An 18,713-nucleotide genomic window follows, 5' to 3' on the forward strand; every position below is an offset into this window, starting at 1 on the left:
GAGGCCCGGTATTTGCAGTATGCAGTTATGTGTATGGTATGTGGTAGGTTGGGGAACTCAATAAGCTTCGTGCTTACAGTTTTCAGTTTTGGTTTCAGGTACTTCCGGTAGCGGAGGGAAGAGCTTGGGTTGATCGCATGGCACACACCATAGTTTGCCAGCTTGGGATGTTTTACTCTGAAAATATGAATATGTTTTGAATTAACACTCTGATTTTATGTAAAGATTTATGTTATGGATTGACAATTGTGGTTTAACTAACGTTTTAAAAATGAAATATCTACCTGTGATTTTTGGGTGGTTACAAAAATACCAACACACGAACAATTAACATATTCAAATAACAGCATGTACTGGTTCCACAACTAAAAGACTTGATTACCCCTGATCCCACAATAAGAGTATGGCTTGCCCTCCAGGCCACAACTTATGTCTGGCTTGCTCCCTGAGCCCACACCATAAGTATGGCTTGTCCCTGGGGCCCACAACTTATGTCTGGCTTGCTTCTTGACCCAATCAGTCATTGGACTGAAATACTCTCAAGCCCTCAATACGAGTCTGGGATACCACTCGATCCTCAGCTCGTATATGGAATGCACTTGAGCCCTTAGTATGAGTCTCATATGCCCCACTTGGCCCTCATCTCATAACTGGAATGCTCCAGGGTTTGTTGGCTACAACTCGAAGCAGTACAGCCTCAACCCAACATAATATGTCGACATGTAACAGATACTAACATATACAAATAACCATAAAGACAGTATCACAGGTAGTCCTATCGACCTACCAAACTAGCATATCAGAACTAGCATGCATATCTATTCCATACTCATCATATCAACAAATATCAAGTTATCGTACCAATGAGCCGGCCTTGGTGCCTTCTACCCGCAAGTACAGTGAGGAGAACTCACATAGCAGATTGAACAAAACTGATGATGACCGACTCCGAATCTCAACTCTCTAACCGATACAAAGGTCCAAAAGAGTGTCAAACTGAAGAATGAGGGATTGCTTGTTGGATATTTTCTTCCTTCCTCCACCTTCTTCCTTTATTAGCTTCAAAAACACCAGACTAGCTCAAAAATAGGAGGGAAAGATGATTAGGGTTTCTTTTAGGGCTTGAGGGTTGATGGGGGATGAGGGTGAACAAGCCCTAGCCTCCACTTTCCTTTAAATAGGGAGCAAAACCCAGAAGATTAGGGTTTCATTCCAGCCATCAACACATCGTGTTCCAAGAGGTAACCCGTCGTGTTGCCCAAAATGAAACTCACACCTCTTCTTATATGGGCATGCCGTGTTGGTGCCTCCAACACGCCGTGTTCAATCCTTAAAAGGTGATTTATACCCAAAGTTGCTCCTCAAATTTCCGGGTGTTACACAACAAGTTCATTATTTAGCTATTTCAATCTTAATTTATTAATATTTTCATACTGTTTATTCCACTCAAACATACAAATCTATTCATCATTTTCTGAAAGTAATCCATGTTTGAAAGTAATGAACCACCAGATGGCAATCTTAACATCTCATGAATAGATTTACTATCAACACTAACTTGATAATTCTCAAAATCCACCTTCAGAGTTTCAAAATTAAAATGATCAAGAACATAATAAACAATCTTTAATGGTATGTAAATCATCCTCATCCGTAACAAACTCCCAAATCTCATAGCCCTAACGCACTCCTTCTGTTCTCTACTTAAACTTTGAATAGCACCCAACAACGACCCGGGCGAGCATCTGTTCTTCAATGAAGGAAATTCTTTTATAACAACAATTTTTTTCTCTTTCTTTACAACTTTAGATTCTATATTTAGTTTCTTTGAAGATCCAGGACGACTTTGAAAATCAGAATCATCTTCATCAGATAGTTCACGTTTCTTACTTACGGTTTTGACCTTCTGCAAAACTAATTTCTTTCCCTTAACGGTCAGATCCACTTTTGGTTGTTCAATAACTGTTTTTTTGGATTTCTTTGATAGTGTTTGCACCACTTCCTGACCTTTTCTTTTTTGGAAGATGATAGTGTGTGCCTTGAGCTTTCTATTGATACATTATTTGTAAAGTTATATTTTTAACTACAATTTTTATTAGAAAATAGTGTTAGTAAAAAAAACTATATATATATATATATATATATATATATATATATATAATATATATATATAGTCAATTACAAATGAAGAAACATAACCATTTATGATTGCAAAAGCATAGCTTTATCATTTTTAACCTTGGACTTTTTCTCTAAAACATCTTCACTTTCCTTTTCACAAACAGAATTATTTACTACAATTTTTTTAAATATAATTAGTTATTAATACAGAACAAAAATGCATATGACTAATAAACTATAATCTTAACTCACACAATCACTAATGATTATAAAAACATACATTTATCATTACTATATTTTTTTTTGACATTTTCTCTTTTGATTGCCGAGAATCATCTTCAGATTCAGATTGGTTTCCTACATAAGCAAACATACGAAATCATTTATGATTAGAATTAGAAATAAACATATAATTAAAACTATAAAATATCACTCCATTGAAAAAAATCACAAAATCAGTTATTGTTATAACACATACCTTTAACATTTATTTTCTTTGAAATTTTCTCTTGAACTTCGCCAAAAACATCTTCATATTCATGTTGGATACATAAAAATACAAAATCACAAAATACGATAATAAATTATGAATAAAAAATAATAGAAGAAAATGTGACAAAAAAACATTACAGAAACCTTTTTGAACATCGATTTTTTGAACTGTACATTTGGAAATAACACCACATCTACCGTCTTCGAGATTTTTTTTGTTTTTTGAACTTTTTTCGAACATATTTTGTTTTCAAATCCTTATCTGTGAAAATTGAGACAACTACTTAGATCAAAAACCACCAAACAAACATAGTAAAAAACAGATGAACTGTAAACGAAAAAATCATCAAAATCAAGTAAAAATGACGAAATACTACTAAATCAAAACAAAAATTATCATTATCAACATAAAACTACAATTAAGTAATTAAAACAAACATGCATTATCAATAAAATGAAAAATAATCGTATTCTAACATTTCATTTCGATTAACGAAAATGCGACTTCTTTTAGATTTTCTTTTGAAGGCATTTACTGATTTTTCAAACTTAATTTGCACAACTAACAAACGAAAACTAAGGCTCAATGCGATAGAGAAAGAAAAAGAGGGTTTTCGTGAGAGATTCAAAGTGAGATTTTGATCGAGAAAGAAAAGAAGAGTATAAGCGGTTACAATATCGTAGCCTCCGCAAAACTGATATGATTGTTTGTAAAATTACAATACTAACCCTAAAATGATTACTAATGGCGTTAATTTGAATAGTTAACTATGTATTTACAATTATGCCACCGCCGGATTTTACAAATAAAGATCATAAAATCAAAAGGCTATGCAACTATTTCATAATCTCTAATTTTTTATTAATCTCAAGGGAACCAACATATATATATATATATATATATATATATATATATATATATATATATATATATATATATATATATATATATATATATATATATATATATATATATATATATGGAAAAGTGAATATACTCTTAAAGGTATATAAGCTTAGCTACCTAAACTCATCACAATATGTCCTTTTGTATGATATGTTCATTATAATGTTCTTAAACTTCAAGCACTAACTTGATTTACTTTCAAGATTTTCGAAATTTCACTATTATCTTCCTCTTACATTACATTTTTGTCGAATACCTGCTAGACTATATATATTTTAGTTGAAAATGAAAATTATGTAAGAGGAATATAAATTTGAAATTTATAAAAATCTTGGAAGTAAATTAAGTTAGAAGTTGAATTATAAGAACATTGGACAATTACAATGTATATATGCTACAAAACGACGTAGTATGATGAGTTTGAGTACCTAAGCTTACATACCCTTCAGGGTATATTCACTTTTTCCCATATATATATATATATATATATATATATATACACACACACACACACACACACACTAGCCATTTACCCCCGCCAAACGACGGGTGCGAATAGTGTCGGATCCTCACAGGGGCCAGGCGAGGCCACCCCCCCCCCCCCCCCCCCCCCGCTTTTGGCTGTCCTAATGTATGTATATACACAATCAAGTTGAAAAAAAATAACTAGAATGGCCTCTTTGCCCCCTGGTTTCCAGATCATTAGGAAATTGTTAACAAATTTTTCAGAAGGTAAATAACAAAATCAAAAGAATCCTTGTTTCTTTAGGAATTATAAAATAAGGAAACTAAATATCTATAAAACCCCAAAATCTAATTAAATTTACAACAATTTAACCTAGGTTTAAGTTTAAGAAATTAAACTGGAAAAGTGAACAAAGAATCCAAAGTTTATTCCAACCGTCGAAAAACTACTTCTCAAAACTCACCGGAGAACGCCGCCTGTTAAGACTTAAATCGTTGCTGTCTTGTACTCTTTTCCGGTCGCCGCCACATTTGTACCGTACGCCCTCTCACCTCCTTGCTAGTCGTCGAGCCAGGATAGCAGGACTGCTGAAATTTAACCTTCGTCGACCACAGTTCGTTTGAGTGTTCAGCCGACTGCTGCTTTCCATGAGGTTTTTCTTCTTATTATTCATGACTTCATCGCTCCCCATTTGTTTAAGTAGCTTTATGCCTTTATGTTTCTCAGTCTCTGCGTTTCTTTATATATTTATTTATTATTTTTACTTGGTCAAAAAGAAAATATAGAAATTAAATAAAGTATGAATAAATTGAATAAAGTAGGAATGATACTCTGACTGCAACATATACACAATGTCTGACAATAATATTTTTATTTATTTATATTGATTACTTTATTTGCATTGGAAGAAGATATACATATATAATATTTGTCATATATTTATATATGTAATTATGTGTATTTGTTAACCGAAGATATACATATATAATATTTATCATACATTTGTATATGAAATTATGTATATTTGTTGTTAACGATGATATATATTTATGTATTTATATTTCTTGTTATGCTATGATCATATATTCATATGAAACTAACTAAATTTATATGCATTTTATATTATTTTTTGAAAATAAAAAACTTCATTTGTTTATTTGCTATTTTATATTGCTATGTATTAATTGTTAGTAAATTTAATTGTGTAGTTTACATGAATATTAAAAAACAATCTACTATTGATGGATTTTTTAAAAGAAAACACTCAAGTTCTACTCAAGATTACGAAAACCCACCGGAGATTGTTTTGGATGAAGATACCCCTACGCCCAATGTTCCAATTACTGAGAACCGCTTCAAAAAAAATCGTGTTGAAAATAATGACATTGATATTGATGGATTTTTTAAAAGAAAACACTCAAGATTTACGAAAACCACCGGAGATTGTTTTGGATGAAGATACCCCTATGCCCAATGTTCCAATTACTGAGAACCGCTTCAAAAAAAATCGTGTTGAAAATAATGACATTGATCTTAGTACACTAGAACGAGATCCTGGTTTGCGTAAGAAAATTTATGGTTATCCAGTAAATCAAACACTTTCCGTATATCCAAAATCAGGTCCAGAAACCCATAAACGTAGTTTTCAAGCTTCTTGGTTTAAGTTAAATCCTTGGCTTGAATATTCAGAGAGCTTAGATGCTGCGTTTTGTCTTCCGTGTTTTCTATTCAATAAGCCTTCTGGAATGAGACACTACGGCCAACGAGCATTTACTATAGATGGATTTCAGAACTGGAAGAATGTTGGTGGAAAAAGTTGTGCCTTTTTTGCATCACATAGGGACTGAGTGTACATCTTTTCACAATGTTGCACAAAAATCATGTGATGATTTGTTAAATGAGGCGCATGATATATGAAATGTCTTTGAGACATTTACAGAAGAAGAGCATAAAAATAATAGATTGAAATTGAAGGCTACTATTTATACAGTCCATTTGTGTGCCTTTCAAGGAATTGCATATAAAGGTCACGATGAAGGATCAGATTCATTAAACAAAGGAAATTTTCGTGAAATCTTGAAGGGAATTGGCTATTTTAACATAGAGATGAAAGAATTGTTCTGTACTGCTCCTAAACATGCATTATATACATCACCGTCAATTCAAAAAGAGATTCTAAACCTTATATCAACTAGGGTGAGGAGGATGATTTGTGAGGAGATTAATGGTGGAAAATTTTGTTTAGTTGTTGATGAAACACGTGACCAGTCTAATAAAGAACAAATGTCAATTGTTTTGAGATTTTTAAATAAAGATGGCTTTACTATGGAGCGTTTCTTTGGGCTTGTTCATGTACCCGACACTACATCACAAACTCTTAAAAGTGCAATTTATTCGGTATTGTCACGTAATAATCTTGATCTTAAGTCAATCCGTGGTCAAGGGTATGATGGTGCAAGCAATATGCGAGGTCATTTCAAGGGTTTGCAAGTATTGATTTCCAATGATTGTCCATATGCGTATTATGTTCATTGTTTTGCCCATCAATTACAATTAGCATTAATGGTTGCTTCACAAGGAGTTGTGGCATTACAAAAGTTTTTTACTCGATTATCGTTTGTTATCAATGTTGTTGGTGCTTCCTCCAAACGTACCGACCAACTTAGAGATGCACAAGCTGAGGAAATTGCATATAAGATTTCCATTGACGAGTTAGAGACAGGTAGAGGTCTTAATCAAATTGGTACATTACAACGAGCTGATGATACTCGATGGAGTTCTCACCTCAAATCAGTTTCGAGCTTAATCAAAATGTTTAGTCCAACTTGTGAGGTTTTACTTAAAATTATTAAGGATGGCATTGGTCCAATCAAAGACGACGCAAATTCAGCATATGAGTCTATTGCTACATTTGAGTTCATTTTTGTTCTTCATCTCGAGCAAGAAATAATGGAGATCACTGATTTACTTTGTCAAGCTTTACAAAGACAATCTCAAGATATTTGTAACGCATTGAGGCTAGTTGCATCCACCAAATTGTTATTGCAAAAAATGAAAGATGGGATGCTTTCTTGTCTCTTGTTATGTCGTTTTGTTAAGAACACAACATTGATATCCCTGATATGACTTCTCCATACTTTACTAGACGGGCCCGAGCGCGTAATGAGCTTAGTGATCATACACTAGAACATCATTACCGATTGGATATATTTTACGAAGCAATTAGTTGTCAGTTAATGGAACTAAATCATCGATTCAGTGATAGATCAACAGAGTTGCTTCGACTTTCAACAACTTTAGATCCTAAGAGTGTTGATGAGCCTTTTCGAAGTGGTGATGTTATTAAGTTAGTAGAGAAGTTTTATCCTGAAGATTTCAATGAACACGAGAAAGTAGTTTTGAAAATACAACTTCAACATTATGAGATTGATGTTGTTCAACATGCAGATTATAAACTATTGACCTCTATGTCAGAATTGTGCCAATGGTTGATAAAGACTAGAAGAGTAGTGAACTTTCATGTTATTTATCGAGTAGATAGTCTCATACTTACTCTTCCAGTTTCTATTGCTACAACGGAGAGGTCATTTTCAGCAATGAACCTCATTAAAACACGGTTACAGAACAAAATGGAAGACAAGTTTTTGAATGACTCATTGGTTTTGCAATTTGAGCGGGAACTTGCTGAAAAGATTAGTTTAGAAACGATTATAGAAGACTTTAAAAATGCAAAAGATCATCGTGTTCCACTTTGATAAATGATGTAACGATTTATTAGTTTTCTTGTTTACACTTTTGATACGTCATAATTTCGAAATAAATAAAACTTCTTTACATATTTCAATTATGAAGTTTTGATTCTGGCCCCCTAGTTGTAGTGCTTGTGTTGTGCCCCTGGGTGCGAATATGTTTTTCAGATATTAGTTTTTTAAAGGCGATTAGTTCTTTTGGTTCGGGTGCATTTATATATATATATATATATATATATATATATATATATATATATATATATAATATATATATATATATATATATATGAAGAGGAAGGAACAACAATGATTTTGGTTGGTGGTGGGGAGGGGGAAGTGTCGAAATGAACCGTAGTAGTTTTAGGGAAACCGAAAAAGACAACCGTTCAGATGGTTGGCCAATAGGTATTTAGAGAAGAGAAGGAACACCGTTAAACCATAAAAAGTAAATTTTAAACATACCGTAACATAACATGCTAATATTGATTATCAAAATAACCTACCAAACATTAATTTATGGCTAATATACATGGTCATGGGGCGTGTTCGGCAAAATTAACTGGTAGCGGGTAGCTTGTAGCTTGTAGCGTTTTGTTAAACGCTACATGAAGTAACATTTGGATTTGGAGCGTTTTGTTTAAACTAAGTGCTAGAAGCTTGTAGTGCCAAACAAAACTTTATGTTTAAAACGTAGCGTTTTGTTAAATATTAGAAGCTAGAAGCTCTGAAACGCTCCGAAACGAACACGCCCATGGTAAATTCATTTTGAAGCGTTCATCCTTTTCAATATTAAACATGCAAAATACGTTTATTTGTTTTTCTCTTTGACGTTATAAAACCATTCATTCTTTCAATCTGATTATCTGAATCCCTATGTGTGTTACTATAACAAACAAAATTATGAGCCTTTGTGCATATTTTTTAAATATAAAGTTGCATATTTTTCAACTTTTTGTGATTCATATTAATAAAAAATAACAAAGAACAATAAGGAAAGGTAACAAAATAACTAAAATATATTAGAACAACATAATTAGTACAAATTCATTTTCTTTGTATTTCTCATTTCCGTCTATTTTTAATCAAAAACAAAAAAAGCTTACTAAAATTACACATTAAAAGCATCATAATTTCTCCATACATTATGAGGATCTTTCCTATTTTCATTGTTCTATTAGCTTCCTAAAAAATCAAGACTTTTTAAATAGAAAACTAAATTATTGAAAAAAGGATCAAGTGAAATGAAGGATCAACATGCATAGTTGACTCTTTTTCCCCTCGGTTTTTGGAAAATGATTCCCTCTTTCTTCTCAAGCAATTGGCATATCTCAGAATTCACCTTATAAGTGGGCCATTGTTAGTAAAGTAAGAAAAGACTACCCGGAAAACAATGTGACCAACTTCATCCTTTTGGCCAAAATCCATTAAATATTTCAAACACAACTAAAGATATTTAAGACAAATTCAGGATGTAGATCTCTAGTATCATGAAATCAAAAGTAATAGCATGTACCTTTGGAAAGAATAAGATTAGGTGCATAAAAATTGTAGGAAAAATGTGGAGCAAACCCAAAGTACAACTCCACTATTAAATCATGTAGGCATTTTATCAAACAATTGTCTTGTACATATGATTAGCTCCATGAAACTTTCAGCCATTGATGATCGCCCATTTGTGTGTTCCTGACGACAATTGAGGGCCAAGTTACAAACTTTTCCACACATTTAGACAAATAAGATTCTATTTTTGCATTGATAACCGAGAATACAATATTTATATGCAATATTAATGTAGCACCTGGTTCCTGGTACGTAGTCCTTGTAATTAATAATTCTTAAATTAATGCAATTTGCCTTGGACTCGGCGAGTTGAAGGACCAACTTGCCGAGTAGGAGCGGGATGAGACGCGGGGTCTGAGCCCCGAACTCGGCGAGTCGGTTCCCGGACTCAGCGAGTAGGCCCTGTTTGGGCAAAAACCCTAACCTGGGTGTTTGCACCCTATTTAAGCACTCTAACTCGGCCTCCCTTGTCCCTAACACGTCCAGAAGAGCTGTAGAACGAAACCCTAGCCCCTTTTTGTCCTTGTGAGTGATTTTGGCCTTGTGAAGGAAGTTTGAAGCTCAAGAGAAGAAGAAGGAGGTGGAAGAGTGCAAGGAGGAGAAGTAGATCCGACATCTACCCTGCAAGAGGCTTCCATTCAGGTAGAAAAGTCCCTACCTTGATCACTAGTTCATTAGATTCCCTTTTTGTCCCTAATTGGTGGGTTTCAAGCCCTAAAACACCAAACTCCATGTATTTGTGCTCTATGATCCAAAAGGACTTCGGATCTAGACCTTATGGACGTATTAGAAGTATAAAGTTTCTGTGGTTGAAGTGATTGAGGTCCCCATTGAGTGTATGACCTCATTAAGAGCTTGGTTTTGCCTTTTGGAGCTTATAGGGCCATGCATGCACGTAAAGTTTGCAACTTTACATGATAAGCATGCCCTAGGAACATAGATCTATGGTTTGGAAGCGTTGCATGTCTCAGATTTGGTCTGTATGGGAAATGGGTCGAAGGGACTCGGCGAGTTCTATGAAGATGGCCTTAGAATCGACGAGTTGGATGAACAACTCAGCGAGTCCTATGAAGATTGCCTGAAACTCGATGAGTTGTTCTTCAAACTCGGCGAGTCATATGAACTGTTACTGAGTGAAGACGGGTTTAAGGGTAGAAGGTCCAACCCTTCGTAGCTGCACGCGGAATTAGCTCGTGTAGCAATTATCCCAGAAACCCAAATCCTCAAGATGGATGTTCTGGTGAGGATTTGGAATCGAGTAAGAGATCCCAAGTAGTGAGTTATGGGTGACTCAGTGAGTGGAAGAGGGACTTAATGAGTTGGTACTAGGTTAATAGGAGAGGGACTCGGCGAGTCTGTGCCATAACTCGGCGAGTCCAGTCAACTGGAAGTTGACTTTGACCAAGTAGTTGACCTTGGACCAGGGGTAGGTCAGTCATTTGACTCAAGGGTATTTATGAGTGACTAATCTATGCTATGGATTTATAGCCGGAGGATTACCGGTGTAGCAGTCAGACGTCTAGCAAGCAGACTTCCAGCAGCTACTTTTCGAGGTGAGTTTCCTTCCAGTAGGAACGGGTCTAAGGCACCAAGGTCGGCCCGTATAGACGATATGATAGTGTCAGAGTGTGGGCAGAGCTCGTATCTCTTAGTTGAGTCTGATGATGATATATGCTAGTGTGCTGGAATTGTTTATACTCGTTGTCTGTGTGATACTTTTATGTTATGGTTTAGTAGCGGAGTGTGGGCGAGGCCCGTATCTCCCAGATAGCGGAGTGTGGGTGAGGCCTGTATCTCCCAGATAGCGGAGTGTGTGCGAGGCCCGTATCTCCTAGCTGTTCATTATATGATTGTATGATATGTGGTATTATGGGGGAACTCACTAAGCTTCGTGCTTACGGTTTATAGTTTTGTTTCAGTTACCTCTTCAACGAAGGGGAAGGAGCTGGCGCGATAGCGGCATATCACACACACGCTCTTTGTTTTCCGCACTACGAGATATTCTGGGATTTGTACTTTGACATTATGGTTGTTTTTATTTTTTGGTTTTGGATACGAATTAGGTTTACGAAATGATGATGTTTATTCACAAATGTTTTCCAAAGTGTTGATTTAAAAATGAAATTTTTTGCAGTGAAAATTGGGTCATTACAATTAGCCTGAACTAAACAAAGATAATGTTTATTTTGTCCACCTAATCTAACAAAAAAAAACAACTTGCAATACCTCTCGGACCATGATCTTTTCATGTGTGATACAGACAGGCTGCGATACTGTCAAGACTTTAAGAAAAACAACATTGAGGCTATAAACACCGCTTTTATCTGTTAAATCATGAATCAAGAATTATGAATAGCCTTGGAAAACAAAAACAATTGTCACCTTAAATTATTGCACATGCTACCTCCTTCCGTTGACAAAAAGCTTCATACTATTTTCCAAGACTACATACTCTATTTGGCTTGCTTGTGAGTTGTGACATTTTATGTGGGATGCCTATAGAGCCTTGTTGGTTATGCTAGACAAATCATGAAGTTAAAATTTATTTACTTTTTATTATTAAAATCCATTCCATTTCCTATGAACCGAATCTATTACAAATTAAAAAACTTTGAGACTCTAGTTCTCACATATTCCAATTTCCTTGAAAGATTTCCAAAAATATTTTTAAAAAAGAGAAAAATGGTAATTTTCCAAAGTACGTTTCAGTTCTTACATTGGTTTTGAGGATTTTAATAACTGGACTATCTCTAATAGCATCAAACTTTGTGAAATGTTCCAATTGGAAAATTCAAAAGAATATAACTATATATGAAATTTATTAATCTTTATATACATAACTAGTATAATTGAACTATAATTACTAAGGATTGATAATGTTATTTTTCATAAATATTGATTAGTATACTTTTTTAAAGTTGTATTTACTTATTAGCACATAAGTAGTATATTTACCTTTGTTACATATCAGTGTTCAAAACTATGTTAGAATTATATGAAAAATATCAATACAAATAATGTTCAACTAGTAGCGTACCCCGGGCTTCGCCCGGGTCGGTGTGTGCTTTTTTTTGTGTGTGTCATTCTGAAATGTGTCCATGTTTCACATGATTCGCCTCCTTCAAATTCTTCCTATTATAGTATTGTATTTGGGAAAACATACAAAGTTAAATAACAAATAGATTTGGGAAAACAGTTGCGCAATGTTAACAAAGTAACCCCATCACCTTTCAAATTAAAAAAAAATGATGAATTTCATGTTAAACATTCTTGTACTACAATAAATTAAAAAAAAACAACCGGGGCAATCTCTCTCTCTCTCTCTCTCTCTCTCTCTCTCTGTTGTGGTACAGATTGCATCCACAAAGCTTTTCTAAAACATGAAACAAAGAGAATGGAATTAATTTTATCACTTTAATTCCATCCAACAAAAACAAAAAGGTTTTTATTTCATTCCAGTGGAATGAATGATTCCATTCCATACCTTGAGCTCCTTCTTGGGTTCCTTCTCAGCAACTTCTTTCACATTACTTTATGGGAGTTTCACACAAAGTGCCAAATTTTTAGTAATAAAAACTTGTTGGATGTAAGGCTTCCTTTGATGTAACAACTCATATCCCTACATAAAAAAGGGTCATAAAATTGAGTTCTTATATTAATCCACAGATTAGGATACTCCGAAAAGTAAACGACAGATATGAAGGAGAGTCACCCATAACTGTTCCATTTAACTGATATGAAACCGAATCCATAATTACAGAGATTGAAATGTTATGTTGTGATTCCATTCCATTGCCATAACCATGACTAACCTAATAGGAAAACCTCGAATTACCCAAATACCCTTCAAGTCCACCGACTGCAACCCCATTCACATTCTGAGCACCCGACACCATGTTCACCGGACCATGTTGCATCTCCGACTGTATAAGCAGTCCACCACCACTAAGTCGTGCATCACTGCTGTAAATCAAAGTTAGGTTTAGTAAGTTTGTTTGATTCCAGGGACAAAATGTACTGAAACCATGATGTCACCTGTGAAAAACCCGAAGAATATACTCTAGATACAGACAAAATTCTGAGTGTCACTTCATCAATTTGTGGTGGCTCTTAGTCAACAACATGGTAACACATCAAATATTGCAACCAAATAGACATTATATTCAAAATAAATTCTATATATTGACAACTATTTGAATAGAGAAAAAAATAGTGAGAAAACAAACCTTCAGAATCATCATCTTCCTCTTCATTATTAGATCCTTCCATGATTGGTGTTGCATGTCTCTACCAAAAGTAACAATATAAAACCTATGTTAATGCCATATCATTGCCATTTGAAGTCATCAATGCCACATCATCATAAAGTCATAAACAGAATAACTTACGTTAGAAGTTCTTCCACTTTGGAACCATTGTCTTCTAGTGGGTTTCTTTTTTTTTTTGGGTTGTGAAAGGGCTGATTCTGGTAATACCCTGAAAGTCGGAGGGTAGTAATTAATAATTATATAAATTGTGGAACATAATAAAATCTGTTAATTGGCTCTCTTAACGGCTATATCCGCTTCAAATTTTTCTCTCCATGCGAAAAATGTTTCGACAGTGACAAGTTCTCCATGTGGCACAATCAAATCATTTTTTTCAATTTAGTTGGACCCAATGAACTCATTTTTTTTCCAAATTAACCATTTTGATGGATTGAATGGAACAATGCTCTCTGGCATGGTCTCGTACAAAGTGTGAAGCCAGATAATCATATAATAAAAATAAAATTAAAATATTATTACCACAAAAAAAAAAGTAAATTTCATTGCTATTTTCTGCAAATGTCCCTTAATTATTCACTGAATCTCAATCAACACAGGTTGAAAAATTGTCTACAGGTCAACCCACCACATTTTGACCAAAGACTTTTATGGTTATATTAAAAAGGTGGGTAAGTTTTTTTTCGTAAACCTATAATATTTTTTCACACCTGATTGTAGAGGTGATGGAACATTGTCACCCAAAAGAGACCAGTCAGAAACTTAGTCATACACCTCCATTGCATTTGGAGAGTTAATTTTTAACTTTGATTCTATAAATTTACCTCTTGATTTCATTGAATCAAAAATGGAATGGAATCACTCATTCCATTACTTTGGAGTGTGACTCCTTCCATTTTGTTAATCCTTCACTTGACTCTAGAATGGAATGAAAATTTGCAATTTAACTGTTTTTTATTCATGAATTTATTTGGAAATTAAGTTTTGTGATTTTAGTTAAATAATAATTTTACTTTAAGCTTTATGATTTACTTACATGATACTTGGTATATAGGCCAAAAACAACAGATTTATGATCAGTCGGAAACTAATATTACTTGAAGGGTATTTATCTTCAAAGACCTTGAAGCAACAACCACGAAGAAAGAACCACGTGTTAATTAGATATTCATCAAATACTTAAAAAGACATAAACATTTATAATTATTAACCTATGATTGAAGAGACTTGAATTTAACTGCAACAATTATAAAATTGAGTAAGAAAACATCAATCATCAATTAAAAAAAAATAATCCAACTTTAAAACTATAGTGTTTTTATGATTATGTTTTTACTTGAACTGCCCGTTTTTTAATCCTCACGTTCAATTAATTTCTTTCCAAAATGTTGCTTAAGAGTCATGGTATCCGATCCTTCAAAAAGTCTCATTTCTGATTCTTTCTGTTCTAATCGTTTATTTAATTAATGTAACCTTTTATTCATGGAGTCTTGGAGAAGGCGATGCTCTAATATACAGAAACAAAAGAAAAAAAAATAATCACTTCTTGTTTAACATGTCATCAATGGAAATATAGTTAACTACAACTGGGAGATAGAGAAGTGAAAGCAGACTTGTTGATCCTTTGAAAACTTTCCAACATTTCCTAAATCTACCTTATTGTCTTTTAAAACCTATCAACTCATGAACCAGGGCCTACAAAATATAAAAAGATTAATGAGTATTAATGGAAAAAAGACGTAAATGCCCTCATGATGATTCTACCTGATATGTCCATTTATTTAGTAAAGGAGTAACAGGGTCATCCTTCCTATCATTTACAAGCAACAAAGGAGGAATTTTTGTGCGTCTGAAATCAAAAGGCCACTTTCTTGTCGATACATCAGTTTCTGAAAATGAAATACAAAAATTCAAATTGAAATTCTTAGTACCCAGAAGATTTTACAAGAATCATCAAACTTGATTTATGGAAAACGTTACAATATAGAAGATTTGACTAAAAGTTTAATTGAACGAAATTAAGAAAAAGATAAAGAGAAAGATGAAGACTCACAGAAGCTTCTTGTGATAGAATTGTTGATGGACTTGCAACAATCTTTTTGGCTTTTAAAAGGAGACTCGTTATTCGATGAGAATTAATCAGGAATTCATAAAAGTTAATCTGAACAACAATCGCATCTAAAAGATGTAGGGTTTCTCATTTATTATGGAAGATCACCGAAAGAAACAGTCGCATCTAAACTTGTTGGTTAGACATTTACAGTCAAAAGAAGGGAAAGAAGAAGAGCAAGGAAACGATTTCTGTCAACAATCGATCCCAAACACCCCAACGATTTCTATCAAACAGTAAAAAAAGGAAAAGAAAGAAGCCGGGACCCCAATGTTTTTTTTAAGAATTTTAGGATTTTAATTTGTGTCTTTTATATTAATGTAATGTGTTTTTAATTTTAATATAAAGTGTGTTTTTATTTAAATTATGGTTTGTATTTTGTTTTTTCTTTGATATAATGTTAAAAAAATAAAAAAAAATACATTTTTGGAATGGTAACCATTTCTAATGTCTAGTAGATTGGTGGTGAAGCTGACGTGGCGCAGAGGTGGCAACATTTTTCGGTGGGTTAGGTGTGACCACTCTCCACAGCCTAATGTGGGTCTAAGTTTGTTTTGACCGATTCAATCAGTTGAAATTGAGAGAATATTTAACTGACTTTGACTGATTCACACCTAATACTTTAAGGGTTATACCTCTTAAAATTCAATATTTGCGGCTAAATGTTTATTAAGGTGTGTGTATATATATATATATATATATATATATATATATATATATATAGGCTTAGGTTATTTTGTTTTTACTAAGTATTGTGTGCCAGAATGCACAGATCTGGACCAACGGATGAAATTAATCAATGGACATGATTTGAGAGTGTATGATATTACAATGGGGTAACATGTATCATATAATCACACAAATTTTAGCAAAAGGGTATTTTGGACAATTAACTACATTTATAAAAGGAAATTTTTGGATTTGTAGGGATGATTAATTCTCCTAATTTAAAAAAACTGAATTTTTTAATTAATTCAATTTCAATTTTTACCGATTTTATTCTATCAGAATATTTTTTTGTTAGAATGATACTCTTTCAGAATTTTATTCTAATAGAATATTATTGAAGAAAAACAAGATTCTTGAATAAGATGTTGAAAAATAACAAACATTCTAATATATTCTTATACATCCGAACTTAAATACAAATTCATACATATTCTTACAGACTAAAAGTCTTATACATTTTAATATAGTTATAAATATTCTAAAAGAATATCAACAAAAAATGAATAACATTCTTAAAAAATAACAACATTCTGCTAGAATACTCTCATTCTCCATGTTTTCTTCTTGAATTCTTGGATTCTGAAAGAATATTGTTGTTTTTGGATGTTGAATCCCGAAATTCTGAAAGAATATTATTGTTTTTCTTCATTCTTTGAGAATGAAGTATCACATATCTTTTTTTCATAAGTTACCTCATCATTTCTGCATCATCCTAACATACATTAAATTCCAACAGAATATATGAATCATGAATATTTGAAAGAAACACATGTTCGTGCTTACATAACCAGAAAAAATACACACCAACTTTTAGTTTTTGTTTTCTTCTTATTATCTACAAAACTCAGAAGTTTTTAGTTTTTTTATATAATTTTATTCAATTCAAATGGTTTAGAAAAAACAAAACAACTAAAGTCAGTATATGCAAAACAAGATTCTAACATAAATTGACTTTTATATTCAAAATCACTACAATAAAACATAGAAGAACAAGTATAAAAACAATTCCAAACCAATTACTGAATTAGACTTTTAAAATCAAAGTATATATTTAAAAGTCAAAGAGAAGAATTAATATTTCTCACTATCTGATTCTTTAAGAATGGAATAAACAATTAATGTATAAAAATTCCACAAATTTAGAAATGATCGTGTGTCTCTACGGATTTAGATTGGGGAATTACGGATTTAGATTGGGGAATAATTTCTTGGATAGGAGGTTGATTATCAATAAGAGAAATCAAGATCAAGTTGCAGATAAAAAGAAAAACAAACCTGATGAACGACTCCCCATCGAGGATCGTCTAACTTCTTAACCACATTGATTCACTCTTCCTGCTATTGTAATTCATACAGTTATCAATCATTAGTCTTAGTTGTCATTCTGTCTTCTCTCAGGCATAAACACAAACACATAGAGTGCACTTCAATATGTGTTATTTATATCAATTATTTTAATAAAACCAAAACACAAATACAAATTAGAGTAGTATATGTCATCGTATATGCATTAACTAAGAACCAAAGACAGAAAATATAGATTAAAAAGAATCACATAAATTTAAATCAAACCTGTGGTCTTGTTGTTCAATAGTTGTCTTATGGTTCAGTATTGTCGGCTCAAAAACTCAAAATCATATATGAAAAGAAAGACATAATCTTATTCTGACGACTTTAATCGAACATCTTTCAGGCATTCTATTTCAATCAATCTATTTTTTGCCACCATTTGTAAGCATGGAGGCATCAGGTGGATGGAAGGCGACGAACATGAAGATGAGGAAGAAGAGTAGTCGAATAGAGGATCTAGAAGTTGCTGTCATGATGGCGGATAAAAGGCCGACGGTGGTGCTCGGATGTATGAATCGATTTCGGGTGGAAATTAAGGTACAGAGGTATCAATGATTTGAGGAAGCTGTCGATGGTTAGGGATGTTGGCTTTGTATGGTTAAACTAATTAATGAGAGATTAATGGACTTAATTTTTACCATAATTAGATATAGTGAGTTTACCATTATATCCTTTTTTAATTTATTTAATGATTTATTATTCTTGAATTCTCATTGGTGCATTTAGGCACACACTATTTGCTAGAAACATTTGAACCTAGCTCTCTCTCTCTCTCTCTCTCTCTATATATATATATATATATATATATATATATATACAGAGAGAGAGAGAGAGAGAGAAAGAGAGAGAGACCAAATTTGTTTTCTTTTTAAAAAACCTAAAAATAAGGATCTAAATTGCAAAGATAAAACAAAAATATGGCTAAACATAAGAGATAGAACTATAAATTACTCTAGAAAATAAG

At 33.1% G+C, this 18,713-nt stretch overlaps 2 protein-coding genes and 1 long non-coding RNA gene across 5 annotated transcripts; 2 read left to right on the forward strand and 1 right to left on the reverse strand.

The window, feature by feature from the left end:
• Positions 1–6,092: 6,092 nt before the first annotated feature.
• LOC145059959 (uncharacterized) lies at positions 6,093–7,112 on the forward strand. Its single transcript, XM_079007713.1, has one exon. The coding sequence runs from the start codon at positions 6,093–6,095 to the stop codon at positions 7,110–7,112; it is 1,020 nt and encodes a 339-aa protein (XP_078863839.1).
• LOC145059960 (uncharacterized) lies at positions 7,109–7,741 on the forward strand. The gene has a single exon (XM_079007714.1). The coding sequence runs from the start codon at positions 7,109–7,111 to the stop codon at positions 7,739–7,741; it is 633 nt and encodes a 210-aa protein (XP_078863840.1).
• Positions 7,742–12,491: 4,750 nt separating this feature from the next.
• LOC145058231 (uncharacterized) lies at positions 12,492–15,870 on the reverse strand. 3 transcript variants are annotated; one of them, XR_013686281.1, is made up of 7 exons: positions 15,614–15,870; positions 15,325–15,449; positions 13,684–15,255; positions 13,331–13,582; positions 13,108–13,258; positions 12,780–12,914; positions 12,492–12,668 (listed from the first exon to the last, which is right to left on the reverse strand). It is a non-coding gene; the product is annotated as an uncharacterized LOC145058231 (long non-coding RNA). The 3 variants fall into 3 exon arrangements; XR_013686282.1 differs by having other exon boundaries at positions 12,492–12,914; positions 13,108–13,255; XR_013686280.1 differs by having other exon boundaries at positions 12,492–12,914.
• Between the last annotated feature and the right edge of the window lie 2,843 nt (positions 15,871–18,713).

The sequence above is a fragment of the Lactuca serriola genome, chromosome 6, assembly GCF_051521515.1.
Source record: "Lactuca serriola cultivar US96UC23 chromosome 6, Lser_US96UC23_V15, whole genome shotgun sequence".
NCBI lineage: Eukaryota > Viridiplantae > Streptophyta > Magnoliopsida > Asterales > Asteraceae > Lactuca > Lactuca serriola.

Excerpts from the sequence above, each read along its gene's own strand:
- LOC145059959 (XM_079007713.1), top strand. The coding sequence starts at position 6,093 with ATGAAAGAATTGTTCTGTACTGCTCCTAAACATGCATTATATACATCA.
- LOC145059960 (XM_079007714.1), top strand. The coding sequence starts at position 7,109 with ATGACTTCTCCATACTTTACTAGACGGGCCCGAGCGCGTAATGAGCTT.